Here is a 15,244-nt window from a genome sequence, read left to right as displayed (position 1 = left end):
TATAAGAAATTTTAGACCCTGGTGATTGCTGTCTGAGATAGGCTCAGATATGGGACTGCATTCTTACTAAGGATAGATGAGAGAGATCTGAACCTTTGAAAAAATTAAGTCAACCCCAAATTATTCCCAAAGTGTAAGGACAATGATATTGATGTACTTTTCATGTTTTAGAGTGTTTTCATACAATATCTTACTTTGATCTTTTCTCTATTAGATGGAAAGACTATGTTGTTATTCCCATTTTTATAGCCAAGGAAATAAAGTAAATAACTGTTCAGTGGTCATGGTGGGTTTAGGAAGCAACCCTAACTCATTGTTCCTTCACCAATATTCAGCTGCCCAACATCTCGAATCCTGCATGCAAACATCACCACACTGTCTTGCTCCCCAGAAGTCAGACATCCGTGTAGAGCTAATCGCATTTGCAATTTCACTTCTCATGGTTGGTCATTGTCTTGACAGTTGGATTTGCCTGGGTACCTTTGCTGAAGGATGGTAGAATCATCACATTTGAGCAGCAGCTGCCAGTTTCAGCCAATCTTCCCCCAGGCTACTTGAACCTGAACGATGCAGAATCAAAAAGGGTAGGAAAATATCTGCATTTGTTGAAGAAATCATGATGAAATGTTGAAAAAGCAGAATTCTTTTGGCATAGTTGAGAGTTTAGTTGATAGCAACTCAAAGTGCAGTGCTGCTGGTTCACAGCAAAGATATGTATAGAAAGTGAATGATTAGAAACATTTATAATAGTCTGACAAAGTAACCTCATGTCTGTTGATTCTAATAACAATCTTAAGAACTTGGATTTGGATTTTGTGCATTATTTTAAAAAATTCATTTATTTTGTAATTCATCTCCATTGTAATTTATAAAACTATCACATTGCAAAGGATTGGAAATTCCAAATGATCCAGGATCAGTTATTCTAAAGACAGGTTATTTTCCCCGGTAATTCCCTTTCTGTGAAACTAACACATTTGTCTCTGAAAAAAATGTTGAAATTCATAAAGGTGTGATAGGTTGCTCATCTGCCCATCGCCTTGCTACAGAAACTCATGTGTATTTTCTGTTCACAGCAATCTAATGTGGATATTAAGTGGGTAGATGGTGCAAAGCCATTGTTGAAGATTAAAAGCCACTTAGAGTCTACCATTTACACTCAAGTAAGTTGCATTATCTGAATTTCATCAATTTTACTTTTTATTTCTTTTTAAATATATTTTACTGATAGAATTATAGTTTTCCCATGTCCCCTCCTTTATTCCCCTTTACCTTGCACCCCCCCTTCAACCTTAGTTCATGTCCATGGATCATACATATAAGTTCTTTGGCTTCTACATTTCTCTTACTATTCTTAAACTCCCCCTGTCTATTTTGTACCTACCATTTATGCTTATTCCCTGTACCTTTTCCCCCATTCTCCCCCTTTGTTTCCCATGGATAACCTTCCGTGTGATCTTCATTTCTGTGATTCTGTTCCTGTTCTAGTTGTTTGCTTAGTTTTTAATTTATTTTTTTAGGTTTGGTTGTTGATCATTGCAAGTTTTTTTTTTGTCATTTTACTGTTCATAGTTTGTGATCATCTTCTTTTCCTTAGATAAGTCCCTTTAACATTTCATATAATAATGGCTTATCAGTGATGAACTCCTTAAACTTGACCTTATCTAAGAAGCACTTTATCTGCCCTTCCATTTTAAATGAAAGCTTTGCTGGATAGAGCAATCTTGGATGTAGATCCTTACCTTTCATGACTGAATACTTTTTTCCAGCCCCTTCTTGCCTGTAAGGTCTCTTTTGAGAAATCAGCGTATAGTCTGATGGAAACTCCTTTGTAGGTGGCTGTCCCCTTGTCTTTTGCTGCTTTTAGGAGTCTCTCCTTCATTTTACTCTCGGCTAATGTAATTATGATGTGCTTTGATGTGTGCTTCCTTAGGTCCAACTTCTTTGGGACTCTCTGAGCTTCCTGCACTTCTGGAAGTCTATTTCCTATGCCAGATTGGGGAAGTTCTTCTTCATTATGTTCTCAAATAGGTATTCAATCTCTTTCTCCTCTACTTCTCTTTCAGGCAACCTTATGCTTTGGATGTTGGAAGGTTTAAAGTTGTTCTGGAGTTGCCTCTCCTCACATTTTGAATTTTTATTTCATCCTTCTGTTTTGGTTGAATGTTTATTTCTTCCTTCTGGTCCATACCAGAGATTTGAGCCCTGGTGTCCTTCTCATTACTGTTGGTTCCTTGTGCATTTTTCTTTATTTTACTTTTCTTAGCCTTCATCTTTCCTCTATTTTGTGATTGTACTCAACCAATTCTGTGAGCATCCTGATCACCAGCATCTGATAGGTTGGCTATCTCTTTGTCACTTAGTTGTATTTTTCTGGAGCTTTGATGTGTTCTTTCATTTGGGCCTTTTTTTTTTTGTCTTGGTGCACCTGTTATGTAGTAATGGGTGGAGCCTTAGGTATTCACCAGGTCAGAACAACCCACATCACTGCGTTGTGGTGCTGTACTTTAGGGAGGGGTCAGAGAGGAAGGAATGCAGCTTGCTGGGCTTTCAGCTGTCTTTCAGTCACTTTCTCTGCTACCCACAAGCAAATTGGGCCCTTCTGGTGCTGATTCCAGTGTGTGTGGATTTGTGTATGTTCTAGGACCCTGTGGGTCTCTACAATGAACTCTCCTGTGAGGCTGGGGGTTTCTCCAGGGGCCTCAACCCCCACAGGTTTTTTTTAACATTAATTTGTTGTTTTATTTATTCATGATTTCATTGGTTGACTCTTTTTAAATATTTTAATATATTTTATTAATTATGCCATTACAGTTGTTCTATTCTCCCCTTCATTCCCCTCCACCCTGCACTCCCCCCTCCATCATTCCCCCCTTTAGTTTATGACCACATGTCTCAAGTTCTTTAGATTCTATATTTCCCATACTATTCTTGCCCTCCCCCATCTATTTTCTACCTACCGTCTATGCTACTTATTCTCTGTACCTTCTCCCCCCTTCTCCTCCTCCTTCTCTCACTCCCCTGTTGCTAACCCTCCATGTGATCTTCATTTCTATGTTTCCACTCCTGATCTAGCTGTCCTCTTAGTTTGCTTTTGTTTTAGGTGTGGTTGTTAATAACTGTGAGTTTGCTGTCCTTTTACTGTTTATCTTTTTTATCTTCTTTTTCTTAGGTAAGTCCCTTTAATATTTCATATAATAAGGGCTTGGTGATGATGAACTCCTTGAATTTGGTCTTATCTGAGAAGCACTTTATCTGCCCTTCCATTCTAAATAAAAACTTTGCTGGGTAGAGCAATCTTGGATGTAGGTCCTTGCCTTTCATGACTTGGAATACTTCTTTCCAGCCCCTTCTTGCCTGCAAGGTGTCTTTTGAGAAATCCACTGACAGTCTGATGGGAACTCCTTTGTAGGTGACTGTCCCCAATTCAGACGTGTTGAGGCTTTATTTCACTGTGCCAGAACCCTGGGTTGTGTGGTCTGTCTCATTTCCCAATTGTTCCTCCTGGTTTATCTGCACTCAAATGTGGGACTGCCCACTCCGCCAGCTGCCACCTCACCCCCTCCAGGAGCTACTACCTTGTCTGCTCCCATCCTCCAGCCTCCTTGCTGCAAGTCATCTCTGCCTGTCTCCCTGTCTCTGCCTGCTTGTCTCCATCCCTCATACTGGTCTGAATGAGTGTTTCTTCTTTAACTCCTTGGTTGTCAGACTTCTTCACAGTTTGATTTTCTGGCCGTTCAAGTTGTTTTTTGTTTTTAAATTAGTTGTTATCCTTGTTTTGGTTGTGTGAGGAGGTGAATTGTATCTACCTAAGCCTCCATTTTGGCCAGAAGTCATTATTTTTTATTTCTTTTTTTTTAAGTAACCATCTAATCAAATGTTAAAGTAGTATTTTGTTTATTTATTTTTTATCCTCCCCTGAGGACATGCTTATTGCTTTTATTTTATTTTTTATTTTTAAATATTTTATTTATTTTTTTAGAGAGAGGAGAAGGGAAGGAGAAAGAAAAGGAGAGAAACATCAGTGTGTGGTTGGCTCTCACACGTCCCCCATTTGGGACCTGGCCTGCAACCCAGGCATGTGCCCTGACTGGGAATTGAACCAGCAATGCTTTAGTTTGCAGCCCACGCTTAATCCACTGAGCTACACCAGCCAGGCTATTTTTTATTTCTTTTTAAAGATTTTATTTATTTATTTTTAGACAGAGGGGAAGGGAGGAAGAAAGAGAGAGAGAGAAACATCAATGTGTGGTTGCCTCTTGTGCGCCCCCTTGTGGGGGCCTGGCCAGTAACCCAGGCATGTGCCCTCACTAGGATTTGAACAGGCTACCCTTTGATTCGTAGGCCAGCTTTCAAGCACTGAACCACACCTGAATTTTGTCAATTGTAATACTTGTGTATATTTCATAATTAAAATAAACTATATTTGATTTGTACATTCTTAGAGAAATTGTGGGCTGAAAGACTTTCTCATTAGTAATAACATCATTCTATTTTTAAGATTGTATTTATTGATTTTTAGAGAGGGGAAGGGAGGCAGAATGAGAGGGAAAGAAACATTGATGTGTGAGAGAAACATTGATTGGTTGCCTCTTGTACTCATCCCAACCAGGAATCAAAACCACAACCCAGGCATGTGTCCTTACTGAGAATTGAGCCAGTGACCTTTTGCTTTGTGAGACAATGCCCAACCCACTGAGTACACCAATTAGGGTGCATCTTTCTTAATAATAATATTGGCTCAAATTTTATCATTCTTCTCAAATTACAAAATCTTTTTATTTCTATTAGTGGATTCATGCCACATAAAACTCGAAAGGAATTGGAAGGCTATTACTATCACTTTTGATATCTTTATTTTTTGAATAATTTTAGATTTAGAGAAAGTTTGTGAGGATGGTACAGCTTTTCCATACACCCTGTACTTAGTTTCTTATATTATTAACAGCTTAGATCAGTGTGGCATATTTGTTACACGTAAGGAGCCAATATTGATACATAATTATCAACTAATATCTGTTCTTTATTCATATTTCCTTAGGTTTTACATATTAAAGCTCTTTTTTTGTTGTTTCAGGATTCTATCCAGGATAGCACATTCCATTTAGTTGTCCCATCTCCTTAGACTTCTCTTGGCTGTGATAGGTTCTCAGACTTTCCTTGTTTTAGATGACTTTTTCAGTTTTCAGAAGTTACTGGTATCTTGTAGGTATTTTGTAGAAGCTCTTCTATTGGAACTTATCTGATGTTCTTCTCCCAGTTAGACTGGAGTCGAACACAGAAATTTGAAGTCAGTGGATCATAAGTGGCTAGCTACTCCAGTTGAGACTTGGTCTCAATATCCATGAAATCACAGTCAAGTGTGTGGGAAGCTTCAGGAAGTTTGAAAAATCTTGGCCGGAGAAAATGAAGTCCATGCTCCTTGATGAGGCCTCCAGGGTCTTTCCCACTTCTCCCTGCTCTTGCCATCATTTTATGCATGAAGAAACAGGCTCAGTCAGGTCAGATGATTTACCCAAGGTCTTCCAAGTAATAATTGGAGAAAGCAGGTCGAAATCCAAATTTCATTCTTTCAATTTCTAATATAGTTTGTGCTGCCCGTAAGATCAGTGTATATAAATTCCAGAGAGGACAGCTGGACTTGCTCGCTGGCCAGTGAAGTGCCATGGTAAATTGGGCACTGAATGCCTGTGACTACGATTCTGGTAACGCCCTCCTGCTATCTTTGCTTCGCCTCTCGGTTCAGACTTCTGTTTCTGCTCATTTCATTACAATATAGAAGCAGCCCAACTTCAGAGACTATGCTACCAGTCAAAAAAGTGATTAAATGAAATTGACTAGTTGAGCATAAATGTGGCCTACCCCATGTGCTTGGGTACATGCTGAGTTTACCTGGTCTTGCTGATTTTTGTGATGGATGGTCAAGAAGCCCATGGGACATGGACACACATGTCAGTAGCTGCAGCTGCTGAGTCGGAGCATTAGGATACCCAGATAAATAAGTTTGCAAGAGGCAAGAGGAGGGAGGACAGAGCCTGCATTTGAGTGTAATGAATCAGATTTCATATAGCTGTGTCCATCTGTTTTCCAGGATCTACATGTGCACAAATTCTTCCATCATTGCCAGCTGATTCAGTCAGGCTCGAAAGAAGTTCCAGGAGAGCTCATTAAATATTTAAAGGTAAATGACCAGCAGCTTTCTGCGAGAGCTTTGCTTTTGATGTCTTTCTGCTGCCACATTTTGATGTGGGGGGAATCAAACTAACTTTTAAAAATACTTTTAGCAGTGTATCCTCAAGAGAACTTTTTCTGTTATGTACTTTTCCATCAAGTGGCTGTTTAGAAGCAGAGTTGCTACATTAGGAAGAAAATGTTATAGCCAGAATTTGATGGCATATTTTAGAAAATCTCATGACAATGTTTATTTCAGATCCAGAAATTGATTTTTCAGGTCTTTTGTCTTCCTGCTGACTGCCCAGGAAAGGTGGAGAATGCTGTGGGGAAAAGGGCCAGATGAAACAGAATCATTTTGCTTGGAATAAAATGTGAAATGGTTCCCATTTCTGTGCATGAGAGACTAGCATCAACTAAAGAAGCCTAGTTTCTGCATGTTGCATAGGAGAAAGTGAAGAAACACCATAGTCATCAAATGTATTGAGAACCCAACACTTCATTTAACATGCTTGGGACTGCAGTTTATGTCATAAGAACTAGGTCACAGTGACTTTCTTCTCTAGTTGCCCCCTTATTACACCAGCCATAGCTAGTCTGAGGAACTTTTATTCTTAAATAAAGCCTCTACAGGATTTCTCTTTGGACCTATGTTATTGCTTAATGATATTCTCAGGAAACAAAATGTTAATTTCTTTTAGAGAGGTAGTATGACATGAGATGACATGGATGGGTTCTGGAATCACACACTGAATTTGTGTCTCAGATCTGTGACTTACTAGCTCAGTGATTGACCCTGGCCAAGTTACTTCACTTCTCCGAGTCTTTGTTTCCTCATCTGTCACACAGGGATAATAGTAATGCCAACTCATAGGGGTGGTTGGGCAGCCAAAGTGAGATGGGGTATGTGCTGTACAGTAATCCTTCATTGCGTACTTGCTTCTTCGGTGCTTCCTACGTGCTAGGCATGTTCTAAGCATTGGGAATGTAAGTGAAGAAAACAATGTCCTATCGTCTAGGAGCTTGCTTTCTTGTGGAGAAAGATGAACAATAAATGAATGAATATATATGTCACATCTGCTAGTAATTGGTATAAAGAAAACAAAAACATAGTGAAAGGGAATAAAAGTGGTCCCTCTTTAAGATAAAGTGTTAGAAGATCTCTCTGGTAAAGTGACATTTGACACAGACCTAAAGGAAATGAGGTCACCAGCTATGTGGATTTCTGGCGGGGGGGGGAGAGCTGGGAACAGCAGGTGCAAAGGCCCTGAGGAACTTGCTTGGTGCATTCAAGGGACAGCAGGAATCCCACTGTGGCTGGCCCACAGAATGATAGGATATCACATTGAAAAGGTAGTTGGCGAGCTGATTGGATAAAGCCTCATAAACCATGATGAGGAGTTTGAATTGTACCGTAAATGACATGGGAAGTCCTATAGGGCTTTGAACAGAGGATTGACATCCTGTGACTTTACTGTTTAAAGTATCATTCTGCCTGTCATATAGAAATAGACTATTGGAAAGGTAGAAGCAGGGACATTTTTGATAAATGGTGGCTGTTATTCTTAATTATCATTAAGAGGTGTAGTCATCTAACTTTCAGATCCTTTCCTTGGGTAATATTTAGAATTCCTGCTCTGTTTGAATGAATGCTTAGTCTGTTATGATCTTTGATTTTTTTTATCTCCAGTGGGGAAGCTTTATAAAGGTTTTAACAGAATGGAATGGAACAGGTCATCATTTTCATATACTGATATGCTTAAAACTGAAAAAAGAAAGTACTTGTAAGGGTGTGAAATTTTGGACATTTGTGACCTACGCTCTCCCTCTAGTGGCAGTGAGTGAAAGACCATGTGAATACAGAGATATCCCACTGCCTCTATGGAATGAATGTTAGTGCTGAAGGAGATGTTAGAGAGTTTTTTTTTACAGATGAGGAAACTAAAGGCCTAATAGACATGACTTGTTTTGGTCATTCAGCTGGTTAGTAGTGGAGCTGAGCCTGTGACACGTGTCTCTTGGCTCCTAGTTTTGGGTTCTTCCTACCAAACCTTGCTATCTGTTGTCCCTGTAAATGACATTATTTCATCAATTCAATTAACAACTACTTGTTGAATTCTTATTATGGATTTCCTATTTCCCTAGATGCTATGGGGCTTGTGAAGTAGAATAGCTCAGGGTTGTACATAGGGATCTTAGTCCCTAATTGGAGAGACAGCACCTACATAAGTTGAATGACAATATATGTCAGCAGTAGAAATGATAGTCCAGAGCAATATGTAATTAAATATCAAACACAGGTTACTGGGTATAAGCACAAAGGGTTCAGTGAACTGAGGGACTGCGGAGACTAGAGGCTCCCATTTTTATCTTAGCCCTTGTTTCCTGATTCTATTCATTCATTTAGCCATTCACCAAATATTGAGTACCTACTATGGTCCAGATAATGTACTGGGGGCTCGGATTATAATAGGGATCAGTTCTGACAATATACCTGCAGTAGTTGGGGTAGAGAGGTTATAACTGAGTAAATAATGTTAGATAGAGGTGAATGCTATGAAGGAAAATAGAACAGATTAATGAGATCTCACATGGCCAGGAGTGCACTGTAGATAGAGCTATTGGGGAAGGCCTTTCTGAGGGGATTATGTGTTAAGCTGAGAAGAGACTGATGAGAGGAAGGCAGACATAGGTGATAACGCTGTGTAAAAGGATAACAGAATATTGCAGCAGGTGTAACTCCCTTGTGAAACCACATTTGAAGGACGGGAAAAAGGCGGTGTAGCTAGAGCACTAAGAGCAGCGAGGGGAGGGGATGGAATGAGATGAATTTGCAAAAAGAGGCAGGGTCCTGTAGGCATGGGAAGCCCTTGACAGATTTTTGTTTGTGGTGGTTTTTTTTTCCACGAGGGGAACATGGCATCGAATGTGCCTTTCATAAAGAACACTCTGGCTGCTGGCTTGAGGATAAATGAGCACTGGTGCAGATCAATTCTGCATGCAATGCCCACCTCTCTTTTCTCTTGCACATTATTCTGCTTACCCCTTAAACTTTGTCCTCTCAGGCGTTCCCTACCAACTTGCAGGCTCAGTTGCTTCTTCCTTTGTGCATTTTGTATATACCACTATTGCACTGTTTATTGTTAGTATTGCAGTGATTTAGTCCATTGTCTTTTCCCCCCCGTAGACTGGGAATGGCTTGATGGTAGGAACCACATTTTTCAGGTGTGCTTGGCAATTTGGAAGCTCATTTAGCATGTTTTTGTTGAATAAGTGAACAAATGGCTTCACTGAAGTGTGAGGGTTTGAACTGAACTTGGGAGGATGGCCAGAATTTGGCTAAAAACTGAACAAACGCACAGAAGTAGGAATACTTAAGATACATGTATTCAAGGAGCAGTGAAGACACCAGGTTGGTCTTGTGAAGAGTGATGATGAATATTAAGGCTAAAAATGTAGGTTGGGTCTTAAGTAGCTTGAACTTAATATCATAGGTCAGAGTTTTTCAACCTTGATACTCTTCACATTTTGGACAGGATAAGTCTTTGTTGTAATGGGCTGCCCTGTGCATTGCAGGAAGTTTAGCAGCATCCTTGGCCTCTAACCACTAGATGTCAGTAGCAGCCCCCAGTTGTGAGAACCCAAAATGTCTCCAAACATTGTTGGATGATCTGTGGTGATGTGGTGGGTGGGGTGCAAAGTGGCCACTAATTGAGACCCACTGCCCTTGATTAATGGGAAGGTATCAAAAAAACTCTTGAAAGGAGGTGGTCTGAACTAATCAGTATTTGAGGAAGATCAATTTGGAAATGAGAGTTAGGTGTACTGAGATTAAAGAGAAATCGTATGGAGACCTTACTAGAAAGTTATTATTAGACTATTTTAGTTATAGGTGAGAAGGTCATAAAAAGGAATGATGGTAGTAAAGGTAGAAGCGAGGGATGGGAAAGAAGAAAACACTTGAAGGATAGACCATGAGGTCCTTGATTTCAACATCTTGCTGTATGTATCTGAAGAGAAGTTGCAAAAGACCTAAGAGGTCACAGTTGAGGTGACTCAGACATAGATGACAGTGTCCTGAAAAGCGATGGTGAGAGTTAGGATGGGAAGATGGAGAAAAAGTCAGGGAGACTCAGAGAGAAATAACTGCATTGAGTTCCTTAGGCACAGAGACTTGGCTCATCTGTCTCAGTATCTCCCATAGTACTGAACGTTGAATAGCTATAGTAGGAGGTGCTCAGTGAGATTTGTTTTCGTGTTTTGGTTGGCTGGTTGTTTAAATGAGGGAGTGAGTGAATGAATGTGGAGAGAAGGGAAGGAAGAAGAAAGAAATTTGACAAAATTTGCTGCATGTATCATTTCTGGGTGTATATGAACACATTTCTTTTTGATGTTAATACACCTATCACTACAGTCGGAGTGCTAGCACTTTGAAGAAGTATATTATGAGAGTGTTAGAATGCAAAACTTTCTCAGTTTTGTACATGGTGCCAATGTAAAGCCAACTATATATGGAAATATACTTTATTGACTGCCACTTCTCACCAGGTTAACTGACAGCCCACATTCTCTTGTAAAACACACTAAATGCTGGGGGCTGGTAGGCATCTGCAGCACCTCCAAACACATCCCCCCTCCTCAGTTGAGTGTTGGTTTACCCCAAGTCTATTGTCTTTATTCCAAAACCTGTCTATTTTAGTTATACTTGTTATCTTCAGTAAAGCATTTAATATTAAGTATACAAATAAGATGTGAGTGCCAAAATAGAGATGTGGATAAAATAATGAACAAAAGTCCCCTATTCTATGAAGTTCACATTAAAATGAGCTTATGTTCTAGTGAATATATTTCTCATCGCTTAAGTTTTCATTGTTTCACATTTGCAAGTTATACCATATTTGTGTTTGTTCTCATAACTAATAATGACTTATTTTAGTGTTTGCATGCCATGGAGATCCAAGTCATGATACAGTTTCTACCTGTAATTCTTATGCAACTCTTCCGAGTTCTCACAAATATGACCCATGAAGATGACGTTCCTATCAACTGCACCATGTGAGTTTTGGTGTTGTAATACCAAGAAATCAGTTATGTTTCCTTTTGTGTTCATTTTAAATATAAATTGGTTATTCCAAATGAGAACCTGAAATTCAGAAATTTCGTATCAGTTTTCTTTAGTTTCATTCAGACTGGGGGTCTTGTATCCCCAGGGATAGATACACCATAAGCCATAGTAAAAACTTAAACATGTTTTCCTTGACTAAAGGTTCTAACACTTTGCTTCATGTTAGGATCACCTGGGAAGCTTTTAGTAAGTCCTCCACCAGTCCACACTTCATACCAATTAAGGCAGAATCTCTGGTGGTAGAATTCGGCTTCAGTATTTTTTTTTGTTTCCCAGGTGATTCCATAATGCAACAGAGTTTGAGATCCATTGCCCTTGACCAATATTGTACAGCAGAACTTTCTCCAATCATGGAAATGTACTACTACACTTCTGCTATTCAATATGGTAGCCATTAGCCACATTTATCTATCAGCACTTGAGCACTAGGTGGCTAGTGTTACCGACAAACTGAATTTTCAGTTGTATTCCATTTAAATTATATAGCAACTTCTGGCTAGTGACTCTCATATATTGGACAGAGTTGCCCCAAGCCATCAATTTTTTGAAAGTATAAGTGTTGTTTTTATTATGAAACAAATATGGATATACTGTAGAACAGAACACAAAATGCATCTGAATTTTGCAATTAAAACAGGGTTTTTTAAAAAAACATTATGAGCTTAGTGCTGGTGTTTCTGGCCTTGCTGCTTCTGCTGTTGGCACTGTCAGGATTCAAGCTACACACACCTGCATACTGTTTGCTCTTCTCTGCTTGCTGTTGGGGATAGTCTGGTTGGAAATTTAAGAAGCATTACTCTAGTTCAGGGGTTCTCCAAATGTGGTGCCCAGACCAGCAGTGTCTGTATCACCTGGGACCTTATTTAAAATGCTAATCACTGAACTTCACTCCAGACGTAGAAAATGAGAAACTGAGAGAAGGGTGGAGCAGCCAGCCCTCCAGGTGATTCTGATGCATATGCTAAACTTTGAGAACCACATTGCTAATCTCTTAACTTTAAAACTTTCTGATTTTTATATTTACTTCCATGTCCTGTCTCTCACTTCCCCCGCCATCTGTTGACATGCTGCATGTTTTATTTTTGTATTTCCTTTCTTCTCACTGGAAGGGATTTCAATGTTTGCCTTACTCAATGTCTTTTACTACATAGTAGCTATGATTTAAATGTATACAGAGATTTCTAAAGGAGATGGACCTTCTGTGTTGCCAAAATATAATTTCCTTCTTTTGAACCAGGAATTATATTTGCCAAGGCCTTGAGCATAATAGATATGGAAATTTTGGTCAGACCCAAACTACCACTACATCTTATGCGATCATTTCAGCTTTAATTATTCAGGCAGCCATAAGTATTTCTAGGGTTAGATACAATGGTCTTATCTAACAATCAAAAGTATGGTAATTAATTGTAGCCAGACATGCTGACTTTGTGAATGTTGTTTCAGGGTTCTTTTACATATCGTATCAAAGTGTCATGAAGAAGGCTTGGATAATTATTTAAGATCCTTCATAAAGGTTTGTGGAGTAAGCTTGATTTCTGAACAGTTGATTTTGTGTGAGAATTTTGTCTTACAGTTAACTGTCTTTATCTGTAGTATAACTTCTGGCCTGAAAAACCAAGTGCTCCTCAGGTCCACCTAATACATGAAACTCTGGCTACTACAATGATAGCAATATTGAAACAGTCTGCAGACTTTCTAGCAATAAACAAGCTGCTAAAGGTAAGGAAACAGAACACAACAGAGAAAAAAAACAGCCAGAGATGTAGTTGTTTGCTCTCCTCCAGTTTCAGTTGTAGTCTTTCATCATTAACTCCTGAGACCCTCACTGTCCTCATCACTTTGCCCGTGCATTCTTTCCTCTCAAGTTCTCTAGAAGGTCATTCTCTTCACCGCCCCCAACCACCCCCTGACCTCAGTCAAATGTGTAATAGGAAGAATTTTGGATTGGGTAGACCTGAGTTAGAATCCTATCGTGTATTCACCACTTAATAGTTCTGTGAGCCCGGGGCTATTATTTAGCATCTCTCAGCCTCAGTCCCTCATTTCCAAAATATAAATGAAGCATTTAAGACATTGTTTCTGGCACATACTATGCACTCAAATGGTGGCTCTTATTATCATCATTATTTTTATAATTTCTTTTGTTAATGGTAGAATTTCAATTTCAGGTGTCTGAGGATATGTCTTCTTGAGGCTTCCCTGTACCTTTAAATTACAGTATGTAGGCCACCATCAATGCTACATGAGCAGCCCCAGTGTTGTACCAAGGGCAGGGGTGGGTCCCCCACTGGGTACAGGCAGTCATGACACTTATTGTCTAAAGACAGTCTAAAAGCAATAATAAAATAAATTATGAGTTTGTTTGCTTTTATCATCATGTGTGGGAAATTCAAAACAATGTGCATGTGAAAACATCCTTTTCCACTAGGCAAACATTTTTACCAAAGGCCCTTTGTACATCACAGCAGGCTCTGAGGTACAGCCTTACCTTTCTGCCAACACCACTTTAAGTTCTTCTGTGCAACCTCGATTATGAATTAGGATCACTGTAAAATGTTATTCAAGTTAGAGATAAGGTGCACATGAATTTGTTAAACTTTGCTAAGTTTCAAAATTTGAATAACTATTAAAGATTGGTTTTACTTATTTGTTTTTTAGTACTCATGGTTTTTCTTTGAAATTATTGCAAAGTCTATGGCCACATACTTGTTGGAAGAGAATAAAATTAAGGTGAGTAGGCTCAAGGGTGATACTTAGCATAGATGAAGAAGGCTAATTGTATTCACAGGTAGCCGTGCCATGCAAATCTCCTTTTATATTTAAGGGCTCTTAGCCCTTCATTTTTTCAATTTTGCTTTAAAAATGTATTGTGTAGCCACTAAGGAAAGCAGTATGGAAGGTTCTTAAAAAATTAAAAATGCCTTATGATTATGACCCAGTGATTCCACTTCTGGGGACATATCTGAAGAAACCCAAAACACTAATTTGAAAGAATATACACACCCCTGTGTCCATTGTAGTGTTATTTACAATCACCAAGATCTGGGAACAGTCCAAATAGCCATCAGTAAATGAGTGGGTAAAATAGGTATGATTCATTTACACAGTGAAATACACAGCCATAAAAAGAAGGAAATCTTACCCTTTGCAACAGTATGGATGGACCTGGGGAGTATTATGGTAAGAGAAATAAGCTAGTCTGATAAAGACAAATAGTGTATGATTTCATTTAATATGTGGAATATGTGTAACAATATAAATGAACAAATAAAATAGAAACAGACTCAGACACAGAGAACAGACAGATAGTTGCCAGAGGGGAGGGGTAGTTAGGAGACTGGGTAGAAAAAGGTGAAGGGATTAAGAAGTATTAGTTGGTAGTTACAAAACAGTAACAGGGATGTAAAGTGCAACATAGGGAATACAGTCATTGATAGTGTAATAACTATGTGTGGTGTCAGGTGGGTATTGGGAAAACTTTATATGATTATCTGAGTACTATGCTGTACACATGAAACTGATACAAAAGAATATTGAATGTAAACTTTAATTGAAAAATAAAATAAATTTAAAATGTATTGCATAAATCTGAGCTCTGACACTGACCATTCATATTTTTTAAAGTCTAATCTTGACAGACTCTTCCACCTAGATCCTTTCCTATGAGGTATTTGCCGTGTAAACTGCATTATCTTTGAAGCTTTCTATTTATTTGTCTTTGGTTTAAAAATGTCTATGTTAAAAATATTCATTTGGAAGAACAAGTACCAAATCAGAAATACACTTTCTTTTAAAAAGGTCTAAGGCATGTACAAGGTTGAAAATACTTTATGTAATAGATGTGTTTTTGGAATGTAATATAGACATTTAGTTGTGTTTTCAAACTGTTTTTAAGGTACAAAGTAATTTTCTTAGTGATAGAATTGTAAAGCCAAAACTTGTAAA

The 15,244-nt window shown here is 38.7% G+C and overlaps 1 protein-coding gene across 2 annotated transcripts in view; it reads left to right on the top strand.

Moving 5' to 3' along the window:
- The window catches only part of DOCK11 (dedicator of cytokinesis 11), a 198,562-nt gene that overhangs the window by 100,382 nt on the left and 82,936 nt on the right, over nucleotides 1-15,244 (top strand). For both annotated transcript variants that reach the window (XM_037146004.2, XM_037146003.2), the window contains exons 21-27: nucleotides 463-584; nucleotides 1,077-1,163; nucleotides 6,092-6,181; nucleotides 11,108-11,226; nucleotides 12,743-12,812; nucleotides 12,893-13,018; nucleotides 13,958-14,029. In XM_037146004.2, coding sequence (XP_037001899.2) covers nucleotides 463-584; nucleotides 1,077-1,163; nucleotides 6,092-6,181; nucleotides 11,108-11,226; nucleotides 12,743-12,812; nucleotides 12,893-13,018; nucleotides 13,958-14,029 — 686 coding nt within the window. The remainder of the gene's footprint in view (nucleotides 1-462; nucleotides 585-1,076; nucleotides 1,164-6,091; nucleotides 6,182-11,107; nucleotides 11,227-12,742; nucleotides 12,813-12,892; nucleotides 13,019-13,957; nucleotides 14,030-15,244) is intronic.

This window comes from Artibeus jamaicensis, unplaced genomic scaffold (genome assembly GCF_021234435.1).
Source record: "Artibeus jamaicensis isolate MK-2021 breed Jamaican fruit bat unplaced genomic scaffold, CSHL_Jam_final scaffold_378, whole genome shotgun sequence".
In the NCBI taxonomy this organism is placed as follows: domain Eukaryota; kingdom Metazoa; phylum Chordata; class Mammalia; order Chiroptera; family Phyllostomidae; genus Artibeus; species Artibeus jamaicensis.
Note: the sequence above shows the minus strand (reverse complement) of the source record. Positions and strands in the feature narration are given on the sequence as shown.